The sequence below is a fragment of the Dromiciops gliroides genome, chromosome 6, assembly GCF_019393635.1.
Source record: "Dromiciops gliroides isolate mDroGli1 chromosome 6, mDroGli1.pri, whole genome shotgun sequence".
In the NCBI taxonomy this organism is placed as follows: Eukaryota; Metazoa; Chordata; class Mammalia; order Microbiotheria; family Microbiotheriidae; genus Dromiciops; species Dromiciops gliroides.
In genome coordinates, this window is record NC_057866.1 from 47,562,460 (window position 1) to 47,589,127 (window position 26,668).

Sequence of the window (26,668 nt, forward strand, 5' to 3'; positions counted from 1 at the left end):
AACATAATCAACCTTGGGGCAGCTAGGTGGCGCAGTGGATAGAGCACCGGCCCTGGAGTCAGGAGTACCTGAGTTCAAATCCGACCTCAGACACTTAACACTTACTAGCTGTGTGACCCTGGGCAAGTCACTTAACCCCAATTGCCTCACAAAAAAACAAAAAACAAAACACCATAATCAACCACAGTGGCTATAAATAAATCATACATACCTACATACATACATGAATAAATAGATAAATAGGTAAATGAATGAATGGATAATGGAATAAACAAATAGATGAATGAATAAATAAATAAATGATGGCTAAATAAACAGACAGATAGATACATAGATACATGAATGATAGAATGAAAATCTATCCTAGGGAGTCCTAACCTTTTTCAATCATGTAGCGCTTCTGGGAATCTGATACAGCCTGAAGACTCCCCTCCGAGAATGTTTTTAAATGTATAAAACTAAAGGTAAATGAAAATAAGGACTGGAGGAGGGGCATCTAAGTCGTGGAACTCCAGAAATCTATAGCTTTATATGTATTATAGAATATTTATTTGATAACATTAAGCTGAATTTTAAAAGGAATGGGGGGGTCAGACTTTTAATTTCATAAGCATAGAGAAGCGCCCTAGTAGAAATTTCTTCTACCAATGCAGATTGGCACCTTCTCTTCAAATTAGTGTTAAGAATTGTTTGGAGCACTGACCGCTCAGAGCAACACAACCAGTACATGTCAGAGGTGAGCCTGGAATCCAGTTCTTTCTGATTCTAAAGCAGTTCACTATCCACTGCACCACACAGCCTCTAGATGTCAATCCTTCCAAAGTAATGCTATTGTGGAAACTGAACAATCTACTTGTCAAATCCAAGAATTCTAAAAGCAAGAGAACCCTTAAGGAGGAAAGAAGAGGACAGGGTAGTTACAACCTCCAGAGCAAAACCAAAATTATTCTTTTCTGTAGGCAGTGAGATAATTTATAGCCCAGTTTCTGTCACTGAACTCTTCATTTGAAAAAGGAAGGAAGGAAGGAAGGAAGGAAGGAAGGAAGGAAGGAAGGAAGGAAGGAAGGAAGGAAGGAAGGAAGGAAGGAAGGAAGGAAGGAAGGAAGGAAGGAAGGAAGGAAGGAAGGAAGGAAGGAAGGAAGGAAGGAAGGAAGGAAGGAAGGGAGGGAGGGAGGGAGGGAGGGAGGGAGGGAGGGAGGGAGGGAGGGAGGGAGGGAGGAAGGAAGGGAATGCCTCCCCAGAGCTGCATGGATGGTGATTACAAAAATGCAATCAGAAATGTCTTCACTGACTCTATTCTTAGATCACATAACTGGCAAGACTGAACTGAAGATTTTAAAAAAAAAATCAGGGAAAGAGTGGACAGTGCCTATGACTGTCACAGCCCCAAACTTGACATTTCTCTTTTTTTTTCTTATTTAAGAATTAAATTTGCAAATGCTACTTAACTAGCTGTATGACCTTGGGAAAGTCACTTAACCATTCCCAGCCCAATTTCCTTGTCTAAAAATTGAGGGGGTTCTCTTCCTAATCTAACACACCACAATCTGTCATCTAGGCTGACCTTGTTGTTAGAGATCAGTAACAAGTCAGCAAGCTATTCTCTCCTTGCACCATGTCTCTGAGCACATCATCAGGCTCATACTGGTAGAGGCGTCATTATATTTCTTAACACAGCAGGACAATCATCCATCTTTTCTGTACTCCTCCCACTTCCCCACTGCTCGAGACCACTGGGGGGAAACTGTACTGATTGAAAAAAGAAAAAACAAGGTTTTCCTGACATTCTCTTCCAAATTTAGACAGTCCATTCTCTTCTGCCAACTCTTCCTGTTAGTCAGGATGGATGAACCAAAGTCAGCCAGGACACATGTATGTGACTAGTAAACACTAAAAAGCTAGAATATACATTTACTAGGAATTCTTATGGATATACTTGGAGCTGGATTTGATTAAATTCCCTCACCAGTGGGGTCACAATTATTTGCTTTAACACATGAAGGGAAGTTAAATTGTTAGTTGAAATCTTAAGAGTCCAGAGACTGCAGTGATGGATTACTCTTAACAGCTTCATCACAAAGATGTGGAAATTGAGCGTAAGCTAAGGAAATGGAGGACCATCAAGGTCAAGTGACTTGCTTGATATTACACTAGTTAATGGCAAAAATTGGACCAGATCTTAGGTCTTCTAACTCACATAAAGGCAGTTGCTTCTGTTATAATGCATTTCAAAATTATGAATTTCTTCCAATGTGAATCTGTTCCAACTCAGTTGATATATTAGGGTACATTCAGAGCATAACTTGAATTTCAAATCTGCTTCTAAAGGGTTTTTTCCATGAGACAACAGCTAGAGAACTCAGAAAACGGCACCACTTCATAATAACCCCTAAGCTGCATCTCATCAAACTGCAGGTCTTTGCCAACGCAAAGCATATATAGCATAGAATGTATTGCAGTAGTATCTGTGAGCAGAGGACTGGTCTGAACACACCCCATTCCCTACTCTTACCCCCTCCCCTGTACCTGCCCAATGTGCTCCTGGCAAGCCTGGGGCATGAGCCAAGCAGCAGTCCGAAGCTGTGGACAGGCCAGTATTGCAATAACCTTGTATTTCTCAACCATTTAATGTGTATAAAACTGTGTTGTCATATTAGACTCCTATCTTTTTTTAACATCACTGATTAATTTTTGAGCATTTTGCCCCTAATCTCATTGTTCCCATAAGCTCTGTGGTTTTTCTTGTGTGATTTGCATAGCATGGTGTTTATTGAGAATGCATATGTTGCATTATATCAGAACTGAGTGTACAATTTAGTGGAGTTTTCTTTTTCTCCAAAAGACCATATTACCTCTCAGAGTGAAAGCTGTACATTTATGAAAAATGAAATAAAGAATGACTGATAGATCCTTGGGAATGTGAAGACCTCTAAATGCTACAAAGCATTCTCACCAAGTGAAATGATGGGTTTATTATTTAAAAAAAAAAATGCTGACTCAGATTGCTTGCAGACCTCAGGAGCAGGACAGGAAGGGAGGGTGGGAGAAAAAACTCAAAAATATAACTTTACATGTAAATGTGAAAAAAAAATAATAAAATAAAATTAATTTTTTAAAATGCTGACAAATATGAATGGGCCAAGGGTAAATCACATTTACCTCCTGAGATTTAGAACTTTCTTTACAAAGAATTTATTTTTGTTTCTTACTAGAGAGTGAAGTCTGTCAGCTGGTTAGTGCTTAGCACATTGTTTTCCAATGAAGAAACTTTAAGTAATTGTGTTTCTCTTCCATTCATTCATTCAAGTACGCACAAACAGCAAGAACCTATAGATTCAGGGGCAGCTGGGTGGCACAGTGGATAAAGCACCCAGCCTGGGATTCAGGAGGACCTGAGTTCAAATCTGACCTCAGACACCTGACACTTACTAGCTGTGTGACCCTGGGCAAGTCACTTAACCCACATTGCCCTGCCCCCCAAAAAAACAAAAAAAAAACCCCAAACCTATAGATTCTAGAATTACAAAAGTTGATGGAAACATACAATTTAACAAATGGTCCACAGCTTCATGGACACATAAGCAGTTACAGAAAGAAGGAAATAAGCATTTATTAAGTGCCTACTATGTACCAGGTACTACGCTGAGTGCTTGATAAATGTTATCTCATTTGAATCTCCCAACAACTCTAGGAGGGAGGTGCTATTTATCTTCCCCATCTTACTGTGGAGGAAACTGAGGCAGACAAAAATCTAGGGTCATACAGCTAGTATGTGTCTGAGGCAGGATTTGAGTTCAGGTCTTCCTGACTCCAGGCTTAGTACTTAAATCACAGAGCCATATAACTGCCTTTAAGGGCACTAATATGAAGAGCTTCAGAAACTTTCCCCCCATTTCTGGAGTAAAGCATCTTGTATGGAGAAGGGATCCATAATATAAAGCATTCTATTCAAATGAGGAAGACCACGTAAGAAAGTGGGAGGTAACACTCTATCACTAGGGGCATGCTATAAATATCAGGGTTCATTGGTAGCCTGGGTCATCCGTGATACCAGGGGAAGGGGAAGCCTAATTACCCTGCTATTTTTCCTTTTGTCTCTGATCCAAATTCTTAAATAAATACAAAATCAGAGTCTCTCCAGCTCTAATGTCAAGGTGATTTTCATCATGGAAAATTATCATCTTTTAGTTACCAGAGTAACATTACATTGCAAAAGGAGAGAGAGAGAGAGAGAGAGAGGAATGTGAAATACTGACTCACACTGCTTTAGGCATTTGGCTTCTCTCACTGTTTTGCCTGGGTTAACCATTAATGGTAGTTTGTACTTCCAGTTCATTAATGTTTGTGGAGTTCTCACAAGTGAGGTAACCAAGCTTTTTGCTCAATTAGGAATCTCCTTATTCTTGGGTTTTAAAAGCAAGCACATAATACACATATGCATAAAATAAGAGCAGTAAGTTGTTATGCCTTCATAATAGATGAGATAAAGGAAAGGCCGTATGGAAGTTATGGAAAAAGAATACTGGGCTCAGAGGGAAAGACCCTGGGTTCAAAACCTAGCTAGTAGCAGAGCTGGGAATAGTCATTTAACTTATCTGGGACTCAGTTTCCTGTTCTGTAAAATAAGGGAGTCAAATTATTGATCTCCAAGATCCCTTCTAATTCTAAATCCTAAAATCTCTCCCGCCCCCAAAACAATAAAAAGTTTTGTTGTTTTTTTTTTCCCAAGGACAGAAAAAAAGCAAGTCATTAGGATATAATGTGGCACAGTAGACAGAATACAAGACCTGGAGTCAGGTAGAACTAGGTTTGAATCCCACCTCGGACACTTACTATCTGTGTGCCCTTAAGCAACATCATCTTTCTGGACCTCAGTTTCTTTCTCTGTAAAATGAAGGAGGGGGGCAGGATTTGATGACTTTCTACATCCCTTCCAGGTCGAAATCTATGATCCTAGGATTGTATAATACATGGACTGAATGTTTCAAGGGACATTCTTCAGGTCATCATAGGTCTTGTCCATGGCATACACTTCCAGGAGGAAGCAAGAATACAAAAGGACCTAATGACCCCTCATTCCAAGTCCTACTAAGGAAAACTGATCCAATGAATGTAGCATGAGGGTGAGAGCCTGAAGTGATGGAGATCTAGAGAGGTAATCTGGTATCACTTTACATTTTATAGATAAGGAAACTAAAGCCTTCAGTGGTTGAGTGAGTTGCCCAAGATAATTCAGGAGAAGTAGGTGGTAGGTGGGAATTGGAACCCAGCTCTCCTAAGTTCAGATCTAGCACTCTTCCAATTGCAGACAGAAAAAATAAATGACAATTTAAATTCTAAGCATGCAGAAAGGAAAGCAAGTATTATGCTCAAGAAAAATCTTTGGATAACAATATTTGATTAGTTTAGGTTTCCTTGGAGCTCAGATAGTATTTATTCTTCACCATTCCCATCATTCCTCACAAAAAGAGTGGTTCCGGGGCAGCTAGGTAGCACAGTGGATAAAGCATTGGCCCTGGATTCAAGAGGACCTGAGTTCAAATTCAGCCTGACACTTGACACTTACTAGCTGTGTGATCCTGGGCAAGTCACTTAACCCTCATTGTCGCCCCCCCCCAATTATTCCCATAAGCCTAGTCCCTAAGGTCTCCTTGTATAGAAGGATTCAAATTCATTCTTTTTTAAAGATGAGAATCTATGTATTGAATAAAGGCACTGACAGAAAGACAGGGCTGAGTATAAATGGAACATTAACATTGGGTCCCTTAAAGTAAAACTTATCACCAAAATGTTCATGAAGAAATCTCCCCTTCCTCTCTTAATACCTTCAACATTTAACTGAAATCACAAAAATTCAGCCCCAAGAGGGATTGTTTAGAGATCCCATATTGCAACTTCCTCCTTTTTCAAATAAATCAACCAAATCCCAGAGACTAAAGCCAAAAAGCCAATTCATCATTGTGTTAATATCTTTTGGAGGCAATCAGGGTTAAGTGACTTGCCCAGGGTCACACAGCTAAGAAGTGTCTGAGGCAGAGTTGACTTCAAGTCTTCCTGACTCCAGGGCCAGTACTCTATTCACTGCACCATCTAGATGCGCCATATTAAGATTTTTTTAAAACCTGATAATTTGGTTAACTCAAAAACATTATTTCTCACTAATCCAATTACTGTGTATTTCATGATAATCTAATTACTGTGGATATGTGAATACATACCCAGGAAGGGAAGAAAAGCGAAAGGAAGAAGAAGGGAGGAAGAAGGGGAAGGGAAAAGAAAGAGAAGAAAGAAGACAAGAGGAGGAAGAAGAAGAAGAGAAGGAGGAGGAGAAAGAAGAGGAGAAAGAGAAGGAAGAAGAGGAGAAGGGGAGGAGGAAGGAGAAGATGCGGGGGAACCCAATGAAGACCATTTGTACCATACAAACTTGCCTAAACAAGCTATCGTTTGCTCTTTTTTTTTTTTTAAATTCATTCCAGATTCATTACTCCTCTAATTACTTACCACCTTTTTTTCACCTTCCTGCTTTGGGTCATCAATATAGGAAAGTACAAAATCAATCTGCCGTGTCCCATCGCGGAAGAAAACAGAATCCTTGCTTTGCTGGCGCTTGTCAAACTGTGGAAGACAGAAAGGGTGCACTATTAGCTGAAGTGGTCTCCAATATATGAGAAAGGGGAAGGAAGGCAATGTCTAAGGGTTAGTTGGTAGTTCCTGGCCCACACTCAGAGTTGTAGCCCAAGACCAAAAACAGTGATTAGTTCTCTCTCTCTCTCTCTCTCTCTCTCTCTCTCTCTCTCTCTCTCTCTCTCTCTCCTCCCTCCCTCTTTCTCTCTCCTTTTCTCCTTCCCTCTCTCTGTACACCATCTCTCTCCCCTTCCTTTCCTTCTCTCATTCCCTATCTCTGTCCCTTCTCTTTCCTTTTTCCCCTTCCTTTCTGTCTTTGTGTTTCTCTTTCTCTATCTTCTACTCTTTCCTTCTCTCTTCCCCTCCCTGTCCCCCATCTCTCTTTCCTTATCTTTCCTTCTTTCACTCCTTCTGTCTGCCTCTCCTTCTCTGCCCATCTCTCTGTCTGTCTCTGTCTCTGTCTCTCCCCTCCCACCCCGACATCACACTGTCACACATGGTAAGGAATCTGAAGGGAAGGGAAGGTAGACAAGTGAGTGACATGCACACACAATCCAAATGCTGCATGTATATGGACATGTGAACCAAATACATGTACACGTATAGAATGAAATGCAGAGATAGCAAGGAGCTGGTTAGCGTCACTCTACAATACTCAATTACAAAAGCATTTATAAAGCACCTACTGTGATTGAGGCACCAGGATTACAAAGACAAAAAGACAAAAATGCCCGACTTCAGTGCTAACATTCTAAATCCCAAAGACAAAGTGACTCCATTGTACATCAAATAAAATCAAGCCAGGCTCTATGCTGGTTGGGATTAACTGAAGCCGGATAAAAGTTTCATGGTTTAAAAAATAAAAAAGGTTAGGAATAGCATTTGGTCTAAGTACTTTTTCTTTTTAAGGCACTGGAAGTTTTTCATTTAAGTATTTTTTTTTCAAGCTGTTGTTCTGTTGATTTTTAAAGCATACCACTAGATGATGGCGCAGTTAATATCTGGAAAGCAGGCAGCCTACCAAGAGCACTAACTGCGAGGACGCCTCCATGCACTCCTACTTAAGCAGGGCTCACTTCCCAAACAGATGCCTCAAGTGAGCAAAAACCTATCCCAGGCTGATACCCAAAGTGCTCTGTTCTCCCAGGTGATAATAGAACCAACAGGATTAAGTTTCACTTGTGGCATGAACTCATCACTTCCTTCCTTTTGAAAACATTAAGAGCACTGCAAACTAGCAGTGCCAGGCAGTGAGTGGTTATGGGTTTCCCTTCTCTAATAAGTGGTTCACACAGCAGGCAACAAATCTGCTGGGCTTGATCTGAGGTATCTTGCTGTGCTATAAAAAGGGAAGCAAAACCTGTGGCCTGTTCATGCAAAACCATTTGGACAAATGTGTAACCAGGTACATGGCAGATGAAATGGATGCAACTGTCCATCTTGGATGATAAAGAATGAAGGGACCCTTAGGGGCCATCTAGTCCAAACTTAAAATTTTGCTTAGGCCCAAATAGGTGAAAAAACTCACCCAAAATCACAGAGGTAATAAGTGACAGGACTGGGATAATAACCCAGGTCCTCTGACTCCAAAACCATTGATTTTTCCCCCACTAAACCATCACACTCATTTCCCAAGCATCTCAACTAAATGTCTTATTTATGTAACTTGCATCAATCATGCCCAGCCAAGTCAGGACATTTAAACTTCCCTAAACTGGAAATATGCCTGCACAGTGACTGTAGTCGTCCTTATATGACCAAAATATCATCTTCTATTTAACTGATGGTCTTTAGATGTTTTTGTGAATGAGGACACAGGGACGTGACTCCAACTGATCTTGGTTGCCAGGCAGAAATAGTACTAACTATGCTTAGGAGGAATTTTCAGGTACAAATAAAAAGATGTTGGTGGGGAGTGGCGGAAGGGGAAAAGTAGGAATTGGTTCTCCTCTGCTTGGGAGAAGGGTCTTGCCCTCTGCCTGGTCACAAATGATTGCTGAGGCCAGCTAGGGGAGACATACTGCATTACTGGCAAGCAAGAACAAAGCCTGACAGTAGGGATCTTTATTCTATGTGAATCCAGGCCCGTGATGACTACATTCTAGAAGGTACTTTTTGATACTTAGATGTTTTCAGTTGGGTAAAATAGCAGCAAAGTGACCTCTGGTCACAAAACAACCACAAAGTGGCCTGTGATTCTGGATAACCAGAATCACACCTGACCTTGTGCAAACATCTGGGATGACTCCACTAAAGCCTTTCCAGGCTATGGCCTAGGAAATGGGTTATGGGAAACCCTCAGATCTATGGGGATTGGTCTAGGGAGGGGAAGTGCTGAGCTAATAGAGCTGCCACCCAGGAAAGCAGGCTTTCACTGCAGCCATCCAAACTTCGAGCAGTGTAAAAACAACACGGGATTACCATAAGACGCCGCCGCAGGAACAGGTTAAATCTCTTTGCTGTCTGTGGAGCAACCGACAGAGAATTAGCAAATGCTGCCCCCCACCACCACAAGCATCAAGATATACTGACAGCATTCCTCTTCTGATCTTGTTGGCTTTCCTCAGCATCCTTGTTGATACTCGTGAGTTACTTATTTTATTCTGAAATATTTCCACAAATGGGGGGAAAATGGGTTTTAACCATGGTACAATCTCATGCAGTTATAATGGGCATTCAATCTTGTGCAAAGTCAAGTCAGCTTGCACCAAGTAGGGATACTTTTGAGATCCACTTGGGCTTGAGCTTGGGGTCATTCTAGTAAATGTAGAATCATCAAGTTATCTGAAGGGTCCTATGGACTGGAAGACTTCATAGGAAGAGGGAACCACTATTAAGTGCCTGGGAAAAGGGCAAACTATTGGGAAGGGGGGAATGGTTTGAAAAAAAAACATTAAGTGAAAACTGTAAGAACAGAACATGAGGACTCAAATATGTTCTGTCAACAAAGATTTAATAATCATCAATGCCTGAGAGATATAAAGATAGATCCTATACAGCCCTTGCTCTCAAGGAGCTTACACTTTAATTTAGGTGGGGTAGAGGCATACATACTCAAATAACTATGCTATAAGGAAAAGGGAGATAAATATAAAGTTATAATTTTGATATATTATTCTAGAGATGGGCATAAGCAATCTATGGTACTTCTGTTCAAAGGCAATTAGTGGGGCACTCTACTCCTCCTTACCATGGTCCCTTGGCTAGAAATTTAAATATCTATATCTATATATACATATAATATACTATATATATATATCTGTGTGTATGTATGCATGTATAAGTATATATTTATGTGTGTGTAGTTGTAGGTGTAGATGTAGATGTAGATGTAGGTATACCATCACAGGATGGCATTTAAGATTTAAAAATGCTTTTTACTTTAATTTGATTTCATCCACTCAGTGGGACAAGCATACCTTAGACTTCACATCATTCAGAACTGTTATAGCTTCAAGACTGAATTCTAACATTCTCTTTCTAACAATTCCTAACTTTCTGACATCCCTACTACTCAATCTACTCTTAGCCCTCATCATGAGCTCTTGTCCCTTAACCATTCCCTCTTCACCAAGCTACCCCCTGGTTTGGCTCAATGTACGTCTCTACCTGGTTGTTGACCCAGGTCAGTCACCTTAAGGATATGCTTGACCTCTGACCTTGAATCCTTCACATCTTTGATCTTCTGCCCATCCTGCCCTGTCATTCCTCAAAGCTGGCCAACCTTCCCCCTTACTTGCTCCACTGATCAAGCTCCTGTGCTAGGGAAAGTCATGAAACCTTCACTTCTGACTTCAATACAAATTTTTGTTCTCTCTCTTCAGATAATCTGTCACTGCAACATAGAAATCTTTTCATTCTGTCATGAAGTCCTTATTGCACTCCTCACAGCAGCTATTCTAAAACATTTTCTTAACTTTCCTTAAATCTCCTATCCCATGCCACTGCTTTTTCTTCCTTTTTGTCAGCAAATGACCATCTCCTAGTTGACCAAACCCATAGTCCCAGACCCAAGTCTGTGTCCTAGATTTGTTAGCTACCATCCATGTAGCTTTAAATAGGCCTGTTAATCTCTGTTATCTTCAGTTCTTTTTTTTTTTTTTTGAGTGAGGGAATTGGGGTTAAGTGACTTGCCTAGGGTCATACAGCTAGTAAGTGTCAAGTGTCTGAGGCTGGATTTGAATTCAGGTCCTCCTGACTCCGGGGCCAGTGCTCCATCCACTGTACCACCAAGCTGCCCCTACCCACATTTCTTAAAATATAAAATGGGGATTAGAGAACCAGGGAGAGAGCTAGAAGGGCCTTCAAGGGCCATCTAACCAATCCAATTAATGATGAAGAATCTTCTCTACAATATACACAAGTGGCAGTCGTCCAGCTTTTGCCCAAGGGCCTGCCGTTTGGAAGAACCCTCTACCTCTCAAGGCAATGGTATTAAACTCAAATAGAACCAAAGGGCATTAAACCATATGTAAGGATCCCTACAGGTCACATATTGACTTAGAAACCCACATGTGAATATTATCTACATTCTATTGTATTTTATTTATCTTGTTAAAATTTTCCAATTACATTTTAAACTTGTTTGACAATCTTTGACAACTCTGCTCTGGCATTCTATTCTTTGGAGGGTCCTAACTACGAATTCCTTAACTCTCCCCAACCTCTACCCCCCACCCACACATATTCGAACCTATCTCTTCTTCCTCACTCCCAAACTCTTAGAAAGGATAATCCATACTCATTAACTCCTCTTTCTCACCACCCACTACTGCTTAAACTCTTCATTGCTATTGTTGAGTTGTTTCAATTGTGTCTGACCCTATTTGGAGTTTTCTTGGCAAAGACACTGGAATGGTTTGCTGTTTTCTTCTCCAGCCTACTATTTTTTTTTCCCCCGGCTAGGGGCAATGAGGGTTAAGTGACTTGCCCAGGGTCACACAGCTAGTAAGTGTCAAGTGTCTGAGGCTGGATTTGAACTCAGGTCCTCCTGAATCCAGGGCCAGTGCTTTAATCCACTGCGCCACCTAGCTGCCCCCTCCAGCCCACTTTACAGATGAGAAAAATGAGGCAAACAGGTTTAAGTGGTTTGCCCTAGGTAATATACCTAGTAAGTGTCTGAGGTTGGATTTGAACTCAGGAAGATGAGTCTTCCGGATACCAAGCACAGTACTCTACTGCCCCACCTAGCTGCCCTTCAACCCTTCATAATTAGAATTCTTTTTCATTGTTTCTACTTCCCTCCACTTCCAGAATGAATTCCTCCTATGCCTCGAAGGTGACCTTCTCAAAACTCCGCACCCCAGGATTATTCTTGTTTCTATCTTACATCTTCCTGTGCCAATGTTGGTTGAATTTCATCAGTTACATAATATCTCAGATGTTATATCCCGAGAAGGTAAAATAGTATCTTAAAGGGTTCCCATTACAGCCTAGTTAAAGTATGTTCCAAACAGTATATTCCAGGACAGAACTTCATGCAATCTCTTGAGTACAGCCGCTGTTCCAAAAATGGCCCTTAATTACCTTCTTATTTCCAGAATTGCAAAATCTCATTGGAGGTTTTGTTGTAGCACTCCAACCCCAAGAAAGAAACATGGAGGTTTCGAAGGCCTACAGGTCTTACAGCATCCTAAAGGAACAGGAGTTCATCCCTTCTGTCCTGCCTACCGCTAGTGCCTTCCCTGTGAGCTTACCTTCCATCAACTGTATATATCTTGTATGTACCTAGTTATTTACACATTATCTCACCCATCAGGATGTGAGCTATAAAGGGAGGGACTGGGTTTTTGCCCTCCTTTGTGTCCACAGCAATCAGTCTGGTACCTGGTAATAAATGCTGCCTTGGTTAACTGAAAATGGAAGACAAACTAGGCATATCTTCCTTGTGGGCAGCAGAATCAAACTGATATTATAGCCAGAGGGACTAGAACTGAAAGTGGTACTCCCCACATGCCTCCTGAAGAGTTTGCTGAAACTCTAGCCATCTCTCCTCTGCCACAAGAACAGGAAGATGAATCTGAGCTAAGTCTAAAATAGGAAGACTTTTTTTTCCTTTTCTTTTTTTTTTTTTTACAGTACAGATTATCCTGAATATGTTGGCCAAGAAGTGGCTCACTTACCAAAACTGAATGAAAGCAAACAATAACCAGTCTCCAGTAATCCAGTATTAGCTTTGATGCCTGTATTCAGCAGGCTTTTCCCAACCTCTCCAGCAAAGTTAGGGGTAGATATGAAATGAATTTAAACTATTTACTTGAGGTGGCTGGGGGCTTTAATCATTCATTCCTTCATAGGTCTGTCCTTTTTCTTCCCAAGGAAGTTTAAAGGAAATAAATCTGTGACTATAGGAAATAAGATACTCAAATATTTTCAGCCCAACCTGTACTGGGCTTCTGGTACTGTATCCATAGACAGTGATGTTAAGGCCAAGAGCTGAGACATGATAAGTTGGAGCCCTCCAGATCAGCAGTCCCCATTCATTTAGGCCTCAGTCTCACCTCTTAAAGTCATCCTTGAATATTCTTTCCTTTCAATTCCCATCATTTCTTATCTGTTCTACTTATTTAGAGCCCATACAATCTTATCTTGATATTGATAGTATCTGAAAACAGATTGAAGCATAATTTTTTTTGATAGTTCCTTAATCTAAAGTTTTGTTTTTGTCTGTTTCCTTTTATAACATGGCTAATGTGGAGGTGTTTTGCATGACTACTCATATATAACTTATATTGAATTGCTTGAGTTCTTGGAGGTAGGTGAGGGAAGGGAGAGAGGAAGAAAAGTTGGAACACAAAGTTTTAAAAAGTGACATCAGGGGCAGCTAGATGGCGCAGTGGATAGTGCCAGACCTGGAGTCAGGAGTACCCGACTTCAAATCCGGCCTCAGACATTTAACACTTACTAGCTGTGTGACCCTGGGCAAGTCACTTAACCCCAATTGCCTCACCAAAAAAAAAAAAAAAATTGACATCAAAATTTGTTTTAAGGGGGCAGCTAAGTGGCATAGTAGATAAAGCACCGGCCCTGGATTCAGGAAGATCTAAGTTCAAATCCAGCCTCAGACACTTGATACTTACTAGCTGTGTGACCCTGGGGGCAAGTCACTTAACCCTCACTGCCCTGCGAAAAAAGTCAAAAAAAACAAAAACAAAACAAAAACCAATAACAAATATTTTTACATGTAATTTGGGAAAAAAATTAAATTCTAAATAAAAAAAGTAAAAATTAAAAAAAAAAAAAGATTAGTAATGATAGGGACAACTGGGTAGCACAGTGGATAAAGCACTGGCCCTGAATTCAGGAGGACCTGAGTTCAAATCCTGCCTCAGATGTTTGACACTTAATAGCTGTATGACCCTGGGCAAGTCACTTAACCCTCACTGCCCCCCCAAAAAAATATTACTAACGATAAACAAAATAAGAAGTGTAAGTGTGTCATTTCATCACCTAGATTCTAGAGTGAAAATTCCTGGCAGGAAGTTCTAAGGTAGGACCTTGAGGAGTCCTGAATTAAGGGAAGTTGGCATATGACCCTTTAAACTTTTTTTTTTGGGGGGGGTGAGGCAGTTGGGGTTAAGTGACTTGCCCAGGGTCACACAGCTAGTAAGTGTTAAGTGTCGGAGGCCGGATTTGAACTCAGGTCCTCCTGAATCCAGGGCCGGTGCCTTATCAACTGCACCATCTAGCTGCCCCGACCTTTTAAACTTTAATCAATTAGTAGGAACTCAAAAATTGAGGAGGGATAAGGAGGCTATTATGGGCATATTCATAGTTGACAAAAGTAGGATGACAAAGTTTGTTTAGGGGACAGTAACTTCCAAAGAGGTATAGGAACAAGGCTAGAAAGATAGAGTAGTGGCCAGGTTGTAAAAGGCCTTGAAAGCACAACAGAGAAGTTTGAAATGTATTTGAATAAATAAATGATCAAATGCATCCACTCATTCTATTTTACACTTCCCCTTGAGTATACACATATGCCATGAATTATTCCCCCCTTCCTCTTCTACAGGTAATATGTGATGTATTTAACATAAAAGGCCTGCTATGGCCCAAAAGGTTCTTCACATTTCCAAAATCGAGGAAAAGGTGTTTCATCTTAAATTCTGGAAAGAAGCAATCAGAACCTAGGCAGTACTAATGATCACTCTAATGCTTGCGCAAAGAACATCTTTAAGGCAACAGAACATGCTGAATGAAAGTGCCACAAATATGTCTTCCCCAATTGACTACATTTTGGGATGTGAGAAACAGCACTAGCATGAACACAGCAAAGTGTCAACTGGAACTTTCAATGAAGCCTAGCTCATAGTAGAAGTCTAAGAATTTTACTGTCATTACTCAGTCATTTTAGTAGTATATGACTCTCCATGACCCCATTTGGAGTTTTCTTGGCAGAGGTACTAGAGTATTTTGCCACTTCCTTCTCCAGTTCATTTTACAGATGAGGAAACTGAAACAAACATGGTTAAGTGACTTGCCCAGGGTCACAAAGCTAGTCAGTATCTGAGGACAGATTTGAACTCAGGAAGATGAGTCTTCCTATACAGACACAGCACTCTATCTACTACTAGAAGTCTATGAAACAGGGAGACAAAAGTTACATAGACTATATCATCTATAGTGGCTCATCCCTCTACTTCATTCTCTGAATGTCAATGCAGGTTGTGATTCGATCAAAATCTCCTACTGTCAAGAGTTTACCAAATTGATTCTCATACTCTCATGGCTGTATAAATTGCCTTTTCCTAATAACACAGGCACTTGAAGGTTAAAAAGAGACAGACAGACAGACAGACAGACAGAGAGACAGAGAGAGAGATACCGACTGACCTGAGCTGGGAATTCATTGGTAAAGGGAAATCTCGAATGAGAAAACTCCCTCTTCCAAGACAGATAGCCACCTGTCTGCACTGAATTGCCCTGTTCAGCTGTTCTGTTGCCTTAAAAAGGTTCTATGTCCCAGACATTAGACCAAATATTAGTACTGCACGGGTCCTGATTGTATCTTTCCAGAATTCAAAATGCAGGACCTTTGCCCCATTTGGGGGGATAAGGAGAACATTTTGGGCCATGAGAGGCTTTTACATGAAATACAGTCTTACAGAGTTGCCTAGGCAAAGGACTAAAAGTTAAATGACTTGCTATGAGTCGTCATTATTTTCTTATACTTTCAGCATATACAATAGATCAAAGAGCAAAATCTTTTAAAATGGATATGATCTGGGGCAGCTAGGTGGTGCAGTGGATAGAGCACTGGCCCTGGAGTCAGGAGGACCTGAGTTCAAATCCGACCTCAGATACTTAACACTTACTAGCTGTGTGACCTTGGGCAAGTCACTTAACCCCAATTGCCTCAAAAAAAAATGGATATGATCTTATTAATTTTAAAATTAAATTAAATAAAGAATTTTTAATGAAAAGCCAAAGCAATGGAAAGAAATCCTGTTGAAGAAGGGAGAGGAGAGGTAACTTCTTTTGCTTTCATGGGATGATAGACTTAGAATGGAGAGGGATCTTAGAGACCATCTGCTACAACCTTTTCATTTTACAGAAGAGAAAACTGAGGATCACAAGGTTAAATAATTTTCCCAGGATGTCACACAAAGCTGATGAAAATGACCGAGGTGGAATTGAACCCCATTCTTCCTGTAGGCAAGTCTAGCACTCTAAACATATACCACACAGGGTCTCTTTTAAAAAGTTGTTTTAGGGGGCAGCTAGGGGGCACAGTGGATAAAGCACCTGCCCTGGATTCAGGAGGACCTGAGTTCAAATCTGGCCTCAGACACTTGACACTTACTAGCTGTGTGACCCTGGGCAAGTCACTTAACCCTCACTGCCCCCACACACACACACAAAAAAAGTTGTTCTATGGGGTGGCAATAAAATTTGCTTGTTTTTTAAAATTTCATCCACATAATCATAAACCATAGAATCAAAGGCAAGAGTAAAGCTTGGTGAGTTATCTACATGTGTCAGTCCCTCTGCAAGGAAACCATGGCATATTGAGAGCTGTTTCCCTGTTCTTGCAAATTTTCCCTATACTAGTAAATTTCAGGACTTCTTTGGGTAACATAGTCCATCCGTTACCTCTCAATGCCCACACTGAAAAGATTCTAGATATTTGGCCACTTGAATTCTCTTGTAAATTAAACCCATTTCTCATCCTTGCCTCAGTGTAGATAAAGAAACTTACTGATGAAACTGCCTATATTACCCCCTCTACCCTACCCCACCCCAGCACCCATTTCCTTTTTCCTGTGTAGCTGACAGTCAATACTCAGGGACATTTGCCGGTGGCTCTGTGTATTACTCTCAAAGCCAATAAAAAGAAAAGAAATAATCTAGTGGCATCTGTTCAGTGTTAATAATTCAGTGCTACATGGTTTCAATTGTTAATGTGGCCATTAAAAACAGGAGAAAAAGGCATTCCATCATGTTTAAACTTGTGAGTTATCTCTTAACTCTATTAAACTAGTATATTGGAAAATATTGAGTCTAAAACTGGCACTGGAACATTTCCATTAGTGTCTTGCAAAAGGAGACTTATCAAATCAGTGACCACTGTGTGGGAGCTGAACAAGCCCCCTACAGCTGCCTCAGGGCAGTTGTATGAGACACTGTAGAGACAGAATATGGTGTAATGGATAGAGAACCAGCTTTAGAATCAAGACCTGGCTTCACATCCTGTTTCTGACATATACTTTCAATGTGGCCCTGAGCAATTAACTTCTTTGTGCTCCCTTAACTATGCAACTCCAGATGACAGAAGATGCTAATCTGAATTGGTAGAAGTGGTTTCTTCATATGGGATTTAATGACACCAGCTCAATCACAGGGCCAGGCTTTAATCTATAGTGAGGAGACTTCCATCAATCACAGAGAGAGAGGAAGTTATTCTTGTCCAGTGCTGTCTGACTTTTCATGACCCCCGGACCATAATATGCCAATATTATTCATGGGATTTCTTAGCAACGCTACCAGGATCGTTTTCCATTTCCTTCGCTGGTATATTAAGGTAAACAGAAGTTGTGACTTGCCCAGAGTCACACAGCTAGTAAGCATCTCAAGCTGGATTTCAACTCAAGTCTTCCTGACTCCAGGTTCAGCGCTCTATCCATTATGAATGTAGCTGTTACCTGACTGTTTCTCTTAATTAACATGATGGATTGTAATCTTCAGAATGAAATGGGTTTAAATCCCACCTCAGTTGCATACTGGCTATCTGACTAATCAAGTCTGTGTTTCAGTTTTCTTATCGGTAAAATGGGGACAAGAAAACCTGGTGGGTTTCAATCTAACAGGGGGGTTGTAAGAACCAAATGAAATAATGTATAGAAAGTACTCGGCAAGCCTAAAACATAAATGTATGTTATTTTCAGAGAAATTACTGCTAGCTGAGGATTCAAAGCAGATATCATTTGTAAAAGCTCTTTGTATACCTGAACGCATTAAGAACAAAGCTTTCCACTAAAATCAACATTCCCCCAACAAGTCCTATCAACTTCTGTAAAACAAACTCATTATCAACTGATATTTAATGAGTTCTAGAAAGTTATACCTTTCAATATGTTGACAACATTTGGTTCATTGTCAAATAATAGAATCAAGACTTTGAGGTAAAAAAAAAACTCCAAACGTGGGGATAAAATGAAGAAATACCTACATTCAAAAGCAAATAACCTTGAAATATTATAATGTGGTATAACACACACAGCACTGGCCTTGTAAAGAAAGAGTTTTGAAATCCTTAAAGCCCTATGCAAATATTATCTGATGCAAGAAGATTGGTGGGGTCCCCTTACAGAAAGTCCCCTTCACTGGGGTCTGATTTACACAAAAACTGGATGATCACTTGGCTAGTAAGTTGTAGAAGAGACAATGAGTCCAGTTAGGTTGGGGAGGAGATGATCAATGAGTTCAAATCTGGCCTCAGACACTTGACACTTACTGGCTGTGTGACCCTGGGCAAGTCACTTAACCTTCATTGCCCTGCAAAACAAACAAACAAACAAAAACTGATCTGACTTGATTCCAGATCCAAAGGAAGCTGCGTTGAAGGTAAGCTTTCATTATAAAACCAGGGGGAACACTGAGTGACATCACTGAGATTGTGAGTGACCCTTAGAAGTTTACAAATAAGATATTCTGGGAATCAACACGGGAGGGGATCTAGGGAAAGGAAAAGGAAAAGGAAAGGTACAATAAAGAGGGGGGGGGAAATGACCATCAACTAGGTCAATCAACAGTGAGTCAGATCCTTTTTGGCCATGACTGATGACTCAGTTTGACTATCAGATTTCCTTTTAATACTAACCAAAGAGTTATATGGAATGAGGGGAGAGTAACTAAAAGACCCTGCCTCCTCATCCCTCCATGAAAATGCTACCTCTAATTCAATCAAAGTGTTTGTTTCTTCATTCCAAGACCATCACACCTGGTTATAACACTTCTAACCATATGGTCTTCGAATCTTGGATGTTATAAAATTGTATTAACATGGAGAGAAGCTTTAGTATTAAAGGTGCCTGGGAAAAGAAGGCAGTTTCTTTGTTTCATTCCAGACTTATGATTTCATTGGAGGTAGATAGGAAATTCCTCCACCCATGCAGATCCACAGCTTATCAGTAAATTAGAGAAATACCTGAGGAACTGAAAGGGTAAATGAGTTACCCATGATCAAACAACTTTTGTGTCATACAGTTTAAACTTAAATCTAGACCCAAGGACAGTTCTCTAACTCCTATACCATATTACTTTGCATACCAAGCATGTCAGTGGAAAATGATTACAAGTGATTTACACATACACACGCACACACACATCTGCATCCTCTGCTTTTCACTTGTATCTTGACTTCTGTTTCATCCCGATCTGCAATATGCATGTGCATACATATGAAATATAAGTTCATGAGTTAAAGTATTTACAAATTACTAAATAAACTGGATTATATGTTTTTGTAATATGGCACAAGACTTCCAACATAATTTAAGTAGAATGGAACCATATATTCATAATAAAATATTTAAACATTCTAAAATACATTTCAAAGAACATTTTGAAATGTCTTAAAGCTTATTCCCTACTTTTAGAAAGTTGCTAATGATCTTACGTAAATAAAATGGTGGAACCACTAAATCTTTTAGCACATGAGTCATAATCAGCTACAGAGAAGCACCAAAGTCCATTTAAAAAAAAAATAAAACACATATATTGTACCACAATAAAGATAGCCATCACTGTGCAATCAAAATAATATTGTTTTTCTCATAGGCTATGGTAATGGAAAATATGCCATGCATGAAATGTGAAAAATACTGCCAATATGTTCTTCAACACAACATTCAAAATATTGACAAGGTTCAACTCTCAAAAAGCAGGTCAAAGAAGGGTTGTGACAGATCACTTCAGTGGAAAGGGTCCCCATACTGATTGAATTGCAAATTCTTAAAATACAGTTAAATCAACACTTTCACCATGTGAAGGCCAGAAGATCAGTAGGTTAGTAGGAACTAAATCATCATCTATGTTAATATTTGTCAAAATTCAAAGCACACCAACATCCCCTCCTCCCATTCCCCTTCCAAACAGAGTCTGTCACCAGCTTACTAGTGTCAAACCAAAAACTTTCCAGTTCTCTCCATTGATATTCTGAATGGTTTTCTAAATCAATCAGGCTTTTTTTCCCCATATCTATCCTCAAAGCCAGCACCCACTTGCTGGACCATCAGATGGAGCACAGTTGGGTAAGGCAAAGACCCGAATTTAAATTCACGGAAGCCTGTAAGATTCATTCCCTCGAACCAAGGAACCCTTTCAGATGATTTCACGCACACTCCTGAATATCACATATGAGGAACTGGAAAATATTTGTGAAGTGGATAAGAGACTGTCACCATCCACTAAGAGAAGACACCACATTCATATCCATGCATGGAGGTGTGACTGCTGGTAGCTGCTTACCCCTTGATGATCAGAGATGAGCAAGGTAGTCTCAGTGCTGCTTAGACCCTGCCAGTAGCATCATGGGAGAGATATATGCTGTTAGTGATGATGCAAAGGCAGTGTAAAGCTTTATTTTAACAACAACAAAATTCTAGGATATAGAGAAACAAAGAAGCTCAGTGGTAGGGTAGAGCTTTTTGTTTGTTTTTTTCTAGAACACTCTGAGCTAGAACCTTTAGAAAAAAGAATTAACTGCTTCATCATCTTTGTTTCTAACAAATCTACATGAAATGATGATGCTGAATACCTTGAAAGAGGCTTTCAACGATTTTTCAAAATCCATTTTTTGGTGGTTGTTTAACATCGCAAAGAATATATGTATATACTTGGATTTATACATAAATATATATACATACATTCACTCAATGCCAATTTAGAGAATGAATAATACTTGAGGCCTCCTTCAGTGTATGTGGGTGACAAGAGTTGTGGTCTCAATACATGTGGTTGGTTCCAGCATGCACATCATATGGGGTACTCAAAGTTCATGCAAGTAGCTTTGGGTGGTTTCTATTAGGGGGTGTACATAGCACAGTGCTAAAAAAATAAATAAATAAAAAAACAAGGAACAGTCAGGGTAGGAAAATGTGAGCTCTAGCCAAGACTTGCAAACTTGCTTTTACCTCTGAAAAGTCTCTTTATATGATTAAGCTGATCCCAGGGCAAAGCTGGTTTGGAAATTGACACATGAATGATGCTATGGGCAGGCCAATTACTATGCAAAGTTGTCAAAACACACCTCAGGAAGACAACAAATGCAGTGAGGTATAAGATAAGCTGAGCTTCCAGCAGGAATCCAGCAAATTATGGCACAAAGAGAAATTACCAACACTGAAAAGGGAGAGAGGAGGTGATCTGCAAAATAATTATTAAGAAAATGTAGCAATATTCATTCTCCATCACAGCCCCTTCCCATACAAGAATCGGGTCAAAACTAGCAAGGTTATTTAGGGTCCCCCAGGGAGTACATAAGAAGGGATGAGAGCCAAGGGTGGTAGGTGCATCAGTAGTCTGGCATAGAATACAATCAAGCCATTTGAAGGCTTACTTTTCACTGAATGTGCTTTTTTACAACCTTTCTACAATTCCTACAACCCCTACTGACCTTACATAATGTATTTCCATTAATGAATTCAAATGTATTGGACATCAAACAAGGCGGTGGCACATCTTAGTCACATCATCCCAGAACAGCAAGAGTCCTGATCATGCAAATACACAAGCCAATTTAGCACTTTCATGTTTAAAGGGCAGGAGCAAGACTGTTGAACTGATTTTCTCAAGGGGCCTTGTGAATAAATCCAGAGGCTGTTTGCAAGGTCATCCTCAGAAAGGTGGACAGTCTGCCTGAAATTACTTCAAAGGAAGGATACTGAATATTCCAAAGACAGGCCAGATGCCCACAGCCACTTTACAACTTTCCACTTTGGAAAAGAAAACTTATTTCTGTTTTCCGATGGAAAGCTACAAGCAAGTGTGTGAAAGTAAATTAGCTAATCTCCCTTTTTTTCATACTACTTACTGAGGTGGTATAGAGCACTTTATCTTTATCTCTCTCAGAGTTGCTTCTTGTAATCTTAGATGAAGAGGGGTGGGGACTTTTCTGTAGCTCTTCTTCATTCAATGATCTTTCCTATGCATTTTACAACTCACATCACTGGTGGTAATAACTCTCAAGACTCATGCTTGTCCTTCATTAGTCAAAGGAAGACTCTGCATTACTCCAATCAAGTCCATAATTCTTCCCTTCCCACAATCCCTTGTATAAAATAGCAGGGTATCCTCAGAGGAAATATAAAATCAGGACAGTCAGAAAATGAAAGGTAAATTCATTTGTGAAACTCATTGAGTTTGGGTTTGGTGAAAAGATGGGCAGAAAGATTACTCTGATTAGGGAAAATGCTGACAACAATTCTCTTCACTAAGCTTCAAAAAATGATTTGGGCAAATCTCTAACATTTGGGCAATTTCTGAGAATTCCACAAAGCTACACCTACACCGTCTGTGAAGGGCTGGGAATGGGGAGAGACAACACCTTCAACTACAACTACCATTTAAGCAAAGAGGCAAATAAATAATATCCTAAGGAATGACATTTTTGGAAGCTGGACATTCTATTTTCCATCCATATTACAGGGATCCCAAAGTTTATTATAATCATACACTTCCCAATGAGTTCCTTTAATGTATTCCAGCTATCCTTGGGGCTCCAATGTAGAATTCAGGCATAAAACCATCACCAGGAAATGGTTGCCAAGTACAGAATGGTATCCTGTATCACATGAGGGACACTGGAGATATATCCCCTTAAATGCATGTAAAGCATTTAAGTGCAACAAATTAGCTGCTTTTGTAATAAAGATACCAAAATGATTTAATTCTCAGATTCTTCATTCATACTTTTGCAGCATCATGGACAATTTAATTGTTTACAAGCTATTTCAGTCTGTCGATTTCAACAGAAATGCATCCTAATTGTAGGATTTCTATCTATGACGTTATTCTAATGGGCAATGGATTTACCTCTACCAATGAAATAGCAATTAGACTTAGTTTGAATAAAAACAATTCAACTTATTCAGTGAAATGGTGTGGAAAAAATTCTTTCTTATTTCTTTAAGAAAAAAAAATAATCTTGCTAACCTGATATTCAACTTGCCTGGCATTTCTTCTTGGGTAAATAAGGAGCAGAACATGAATCTTGGATCGCCAGATTTTAATGACAACTTTATGTCTGATTAGAGGGTATTAGACAGCATTCCAAGGAATAAATGAATTTTGCTCAACACTCCACAGAACCACTCCCATCCTAGAGGGGCTGCATCTACTCTGACAAGGGCTAGTACCATGGTTTTGCAATGCAAGGGGAAATGTGGCTACACCTCACATGTACAATTTTCCCCCAGCTTTGAGACTTAGAAAACACTGGAGCAGTTGAAAGACCATATTAAAAAAAAAATTCAAATTCAATTTGTTTCATTTAAAAAGAAGCAGTGTCTCATATTGAAGGATGCTAATCTACTTCTATCCTCCGAATACCAAGAGGGAATGTCAATGGACACAAGACTTCCATCCATTAAGAGTTGCTTTGTGAGAAAATATTTCATTTTTATTTCATCTGTCTATGGCCAGAAGTTTTAGTTTTAAATATCGTTAAGTACACTAAGATATATTTACGAAATGAAAAATTAGTTATCCTCCAGGTGACTTCATATCTTAGATTGCAGTTCTAGCAACATAATAGTCATATCTATCAAGAAAGCTGCAGAAGGGGGGCAAGTCATTATCAGTTGAGCTTGATCTGTAGACCTGAATGAATCAAGCTCTCCTTTATGACTCACCACCACCATCTTGTTCCTGGCCATCCCTCAAATCTCATTTTATGTTTTTTTAAAGTATAAGTTTATCAATATGATTGAGACAACTCTTCCAGCCTTCTACTTCATCCTGCCTACATAGATACAGTTTTGATATTTAATGTTTTATCCACTAAACTTTCCGAACTCCCATTGCTAACAGAGAATTCAAGAAGTCCTCTGATGAGGACATGGGCACCCCAAACTGCCTAACCTGAATAAAGAGCTCCTGGAACAGAGACCACCAACCACCTTTCATTATAATTGTTGTTTTCAGGGCCAAATGGCTTTTTGATAATGAAGTTCTTTAGATCTCAATGAATTGACAATGAAACAGGCTCATTTCCTCTTGTGGCTTCTTCTGTGCTTTAAAGCATGGGTTCTTAACCTGGAGACCTTGAACTTTTTAAAAAAAATTGATAATCGTATTTTAGTATAAATTATTTCCTTTATAATCTTTTTTTAAAAAATCTGAGAATGGATCCATAGTTTGTAGCAGTCTGCCAAAATATTCCACAACATAAAAAAGGTTAGTTACGAGAACTCTAAAACTTGTCCTTAAAAAACATATTTTTAAATCAATTAACAAAGCAATTAGAACATGATGTCTATCCATCCATCCATCCATCTATCCTATTCTTTGTCTATTTTATGCACTGCATTCCCCAATACAGGCGAAGAAGCATAGACTCCAATGAGTCAGTCAGTACTGGTCCATCCGGTCATTATGTTAATACTGGATGTAAATAAAGGAAGAAATATATTGTATACTCTGCTAAGCAAATCATATCTCCTTTGTTCTCTTGAGCCCGGCTATATTTGTAACAGATAGCAAAGAGAATATGCATATTCAAATTGCTTTGTTTTCATAAAAGTAGGCTTATGGCACTTGGTTAAAAAATTCTATTAACAACAACAACAAAAACCACCAATCCAGCCTATCGAGGCTGATAACATCAATACAGAGCTAACAGGGAAACTTCACTCTGAGTAATGTCTCTTCTGTGTCAAGTCACAGCATGGCTGTCTTCATGGGAAGCCTTGAAACAAATTCAAAAAGTACATAATGCACTTCCTTATTTGTGTTTGCATTCCAACAGCCCCTAGAAAGATGAAATATTAGAATCTGCATGAAGCACACTATCTGCTTTATTTACCACACAAGATGAATGTGCTTGGGAGAAAACAGGCAGAGTTTAAACTGAGCAAATGGTTGGAATCAAAAGGCCTCACCACCTCCAAATGGTAAATTTCCTTCATCTCAAAAAAAAAAAAAAAGTCTGCCCTGTATCCATCTTCTGTTCTGTTTAGGTGAAGGAGATATGACTGATTTAAAACATACCTCTGAGCTGCCTGGGAGTTCAGATCCTGCGTTGGAATTCATTTCATACAGAGGTCCATTGGATTCTTCTCCTAGAGGAGAGAGGGAAAAGATTGCATGAAAAATTGTCCAGCTGCTTGGAAGGAGCTCAATGCCTTGTCACAGCATTAGGGACAAGCAAGAATTCCTATGGTCAAGCTCTGGGGCATGGAAGGAAGGAAAACACAATGGCAGAATTAAATGCCCACACTCAACATGGAGCTGAATGGGTCAAAAGAATTTCCAGAACTGACAACAACAGCAACAACAAAAGAACATGGACAAAATGGTTTTTTGTAATCACTACAAAAAGACTGCAAATTGTTCACCTCCTCTTATTCTTTAAGCTGGCTGTGACCTCCCTCTGAGGAATATTTATCACTGCACCCATGAGAAATCACATTTCTGGAGAAAGAAAATTCACAGCTGCAAAATATTAGATGGACTTGCCAGCCAGAGGGATGCCCAAGGACGGCTCCTATTGTCTGTCATCTGAGATTCACTAGTACCTTGACTTGTTGGCCGGAAATTGTATTTGGTGGATTACAGCCAGAAGATTAATGAAATTTGGTTCTACAGTTTCGAGCTGTGTTCCTGTAATACTAACATCTTTGTGAAGAATACCTTGGGCTGAAGTAGGCAATTTATAAAACTTTCCAATATTAAGAAAACATTTTATCAGAGGCTGGGCATTCTACTCTGTCCTGATGCCTCCTTAGGAAAGCATGGAAATGACCCTTCTCATCTCAAAACTTCTCAAAAGAGTATATGAAATATCCTTAGGAATAATAATAATAATAATATAAGTGACTAAAAATAAGCAAGGAATATATCTTTAAGGCAGTGGTGAGGAGGATGGGACATGAGGGAAGATGTGAGAGAGAATGTGATACAGGGGAAATAGATACAAACTTGGAATGCAAAGGAATGGGTTCAAATCCCAACTTATTCATTAAATGGGTTAGAATAGGGAAGTCATTCAACCTTTCTCAGACTCTTCGCCTGTAAATAAGGTCTATAATAAAACTGGTCCAATCTACCCTAAACTGTTCTTGAGAGGAAAACACTTTGTACACTGTCATAGACCAGCTTCCTCATTCACCCTTCTTCAGTATCACAAGGGACATTTTTTGATTCACATGTACCTTCCTGGCTTAGACATTGGGGTATTTTGGATTTAGAGATAGAAGGGTCCTAAGAGATAAGTTCATCTTCATTATTTTCCCTCATTTCACACACTGGGTAACTGCAGCCTTAGGATTTGCAATGACTTGCCCAAGGACATGCAGGTAATAAGTGGGCAGAGCTGAAATTCAAA

The 26,668-nt window shown here is 39.6% G+C and overlaps 1 protein-coding gene across 1 annotated transcript in view; it reads right to left on the reverse strand.

Annotated features, from left to right (window-relative positions):
* Window positions 1-26,668, reverse strand: part of ANO5 (anoctamin 5) — a 157,074-nt gene that overhangs the window by 70,616 nt on the left and 59,790 nt on the right. Inside the window, exons 3-6 of the mRNA XM_043970893.1 lie at window positions 25,333-25,403; window positions 20,593-20,640; window positions 9,046-9,087; window positions 6,502-6,615 (exon numbers count right to left, since the gene is read on the reverse strand). Of these exons, the coding sequence (XP_043826828.1) occupies window positions 6,502-6,615; window positions 9,046-9,087; window positions 20,593-20,640; window positions 25,333-25,403 (275 nt within the window). The remainder of the gene's footprint in view (window positions 1-6,501; window positions 6,616-9,045; window positions 9,088-20,592; window positions 20,641-25,332; window positions 25,404-26,668) is intronic.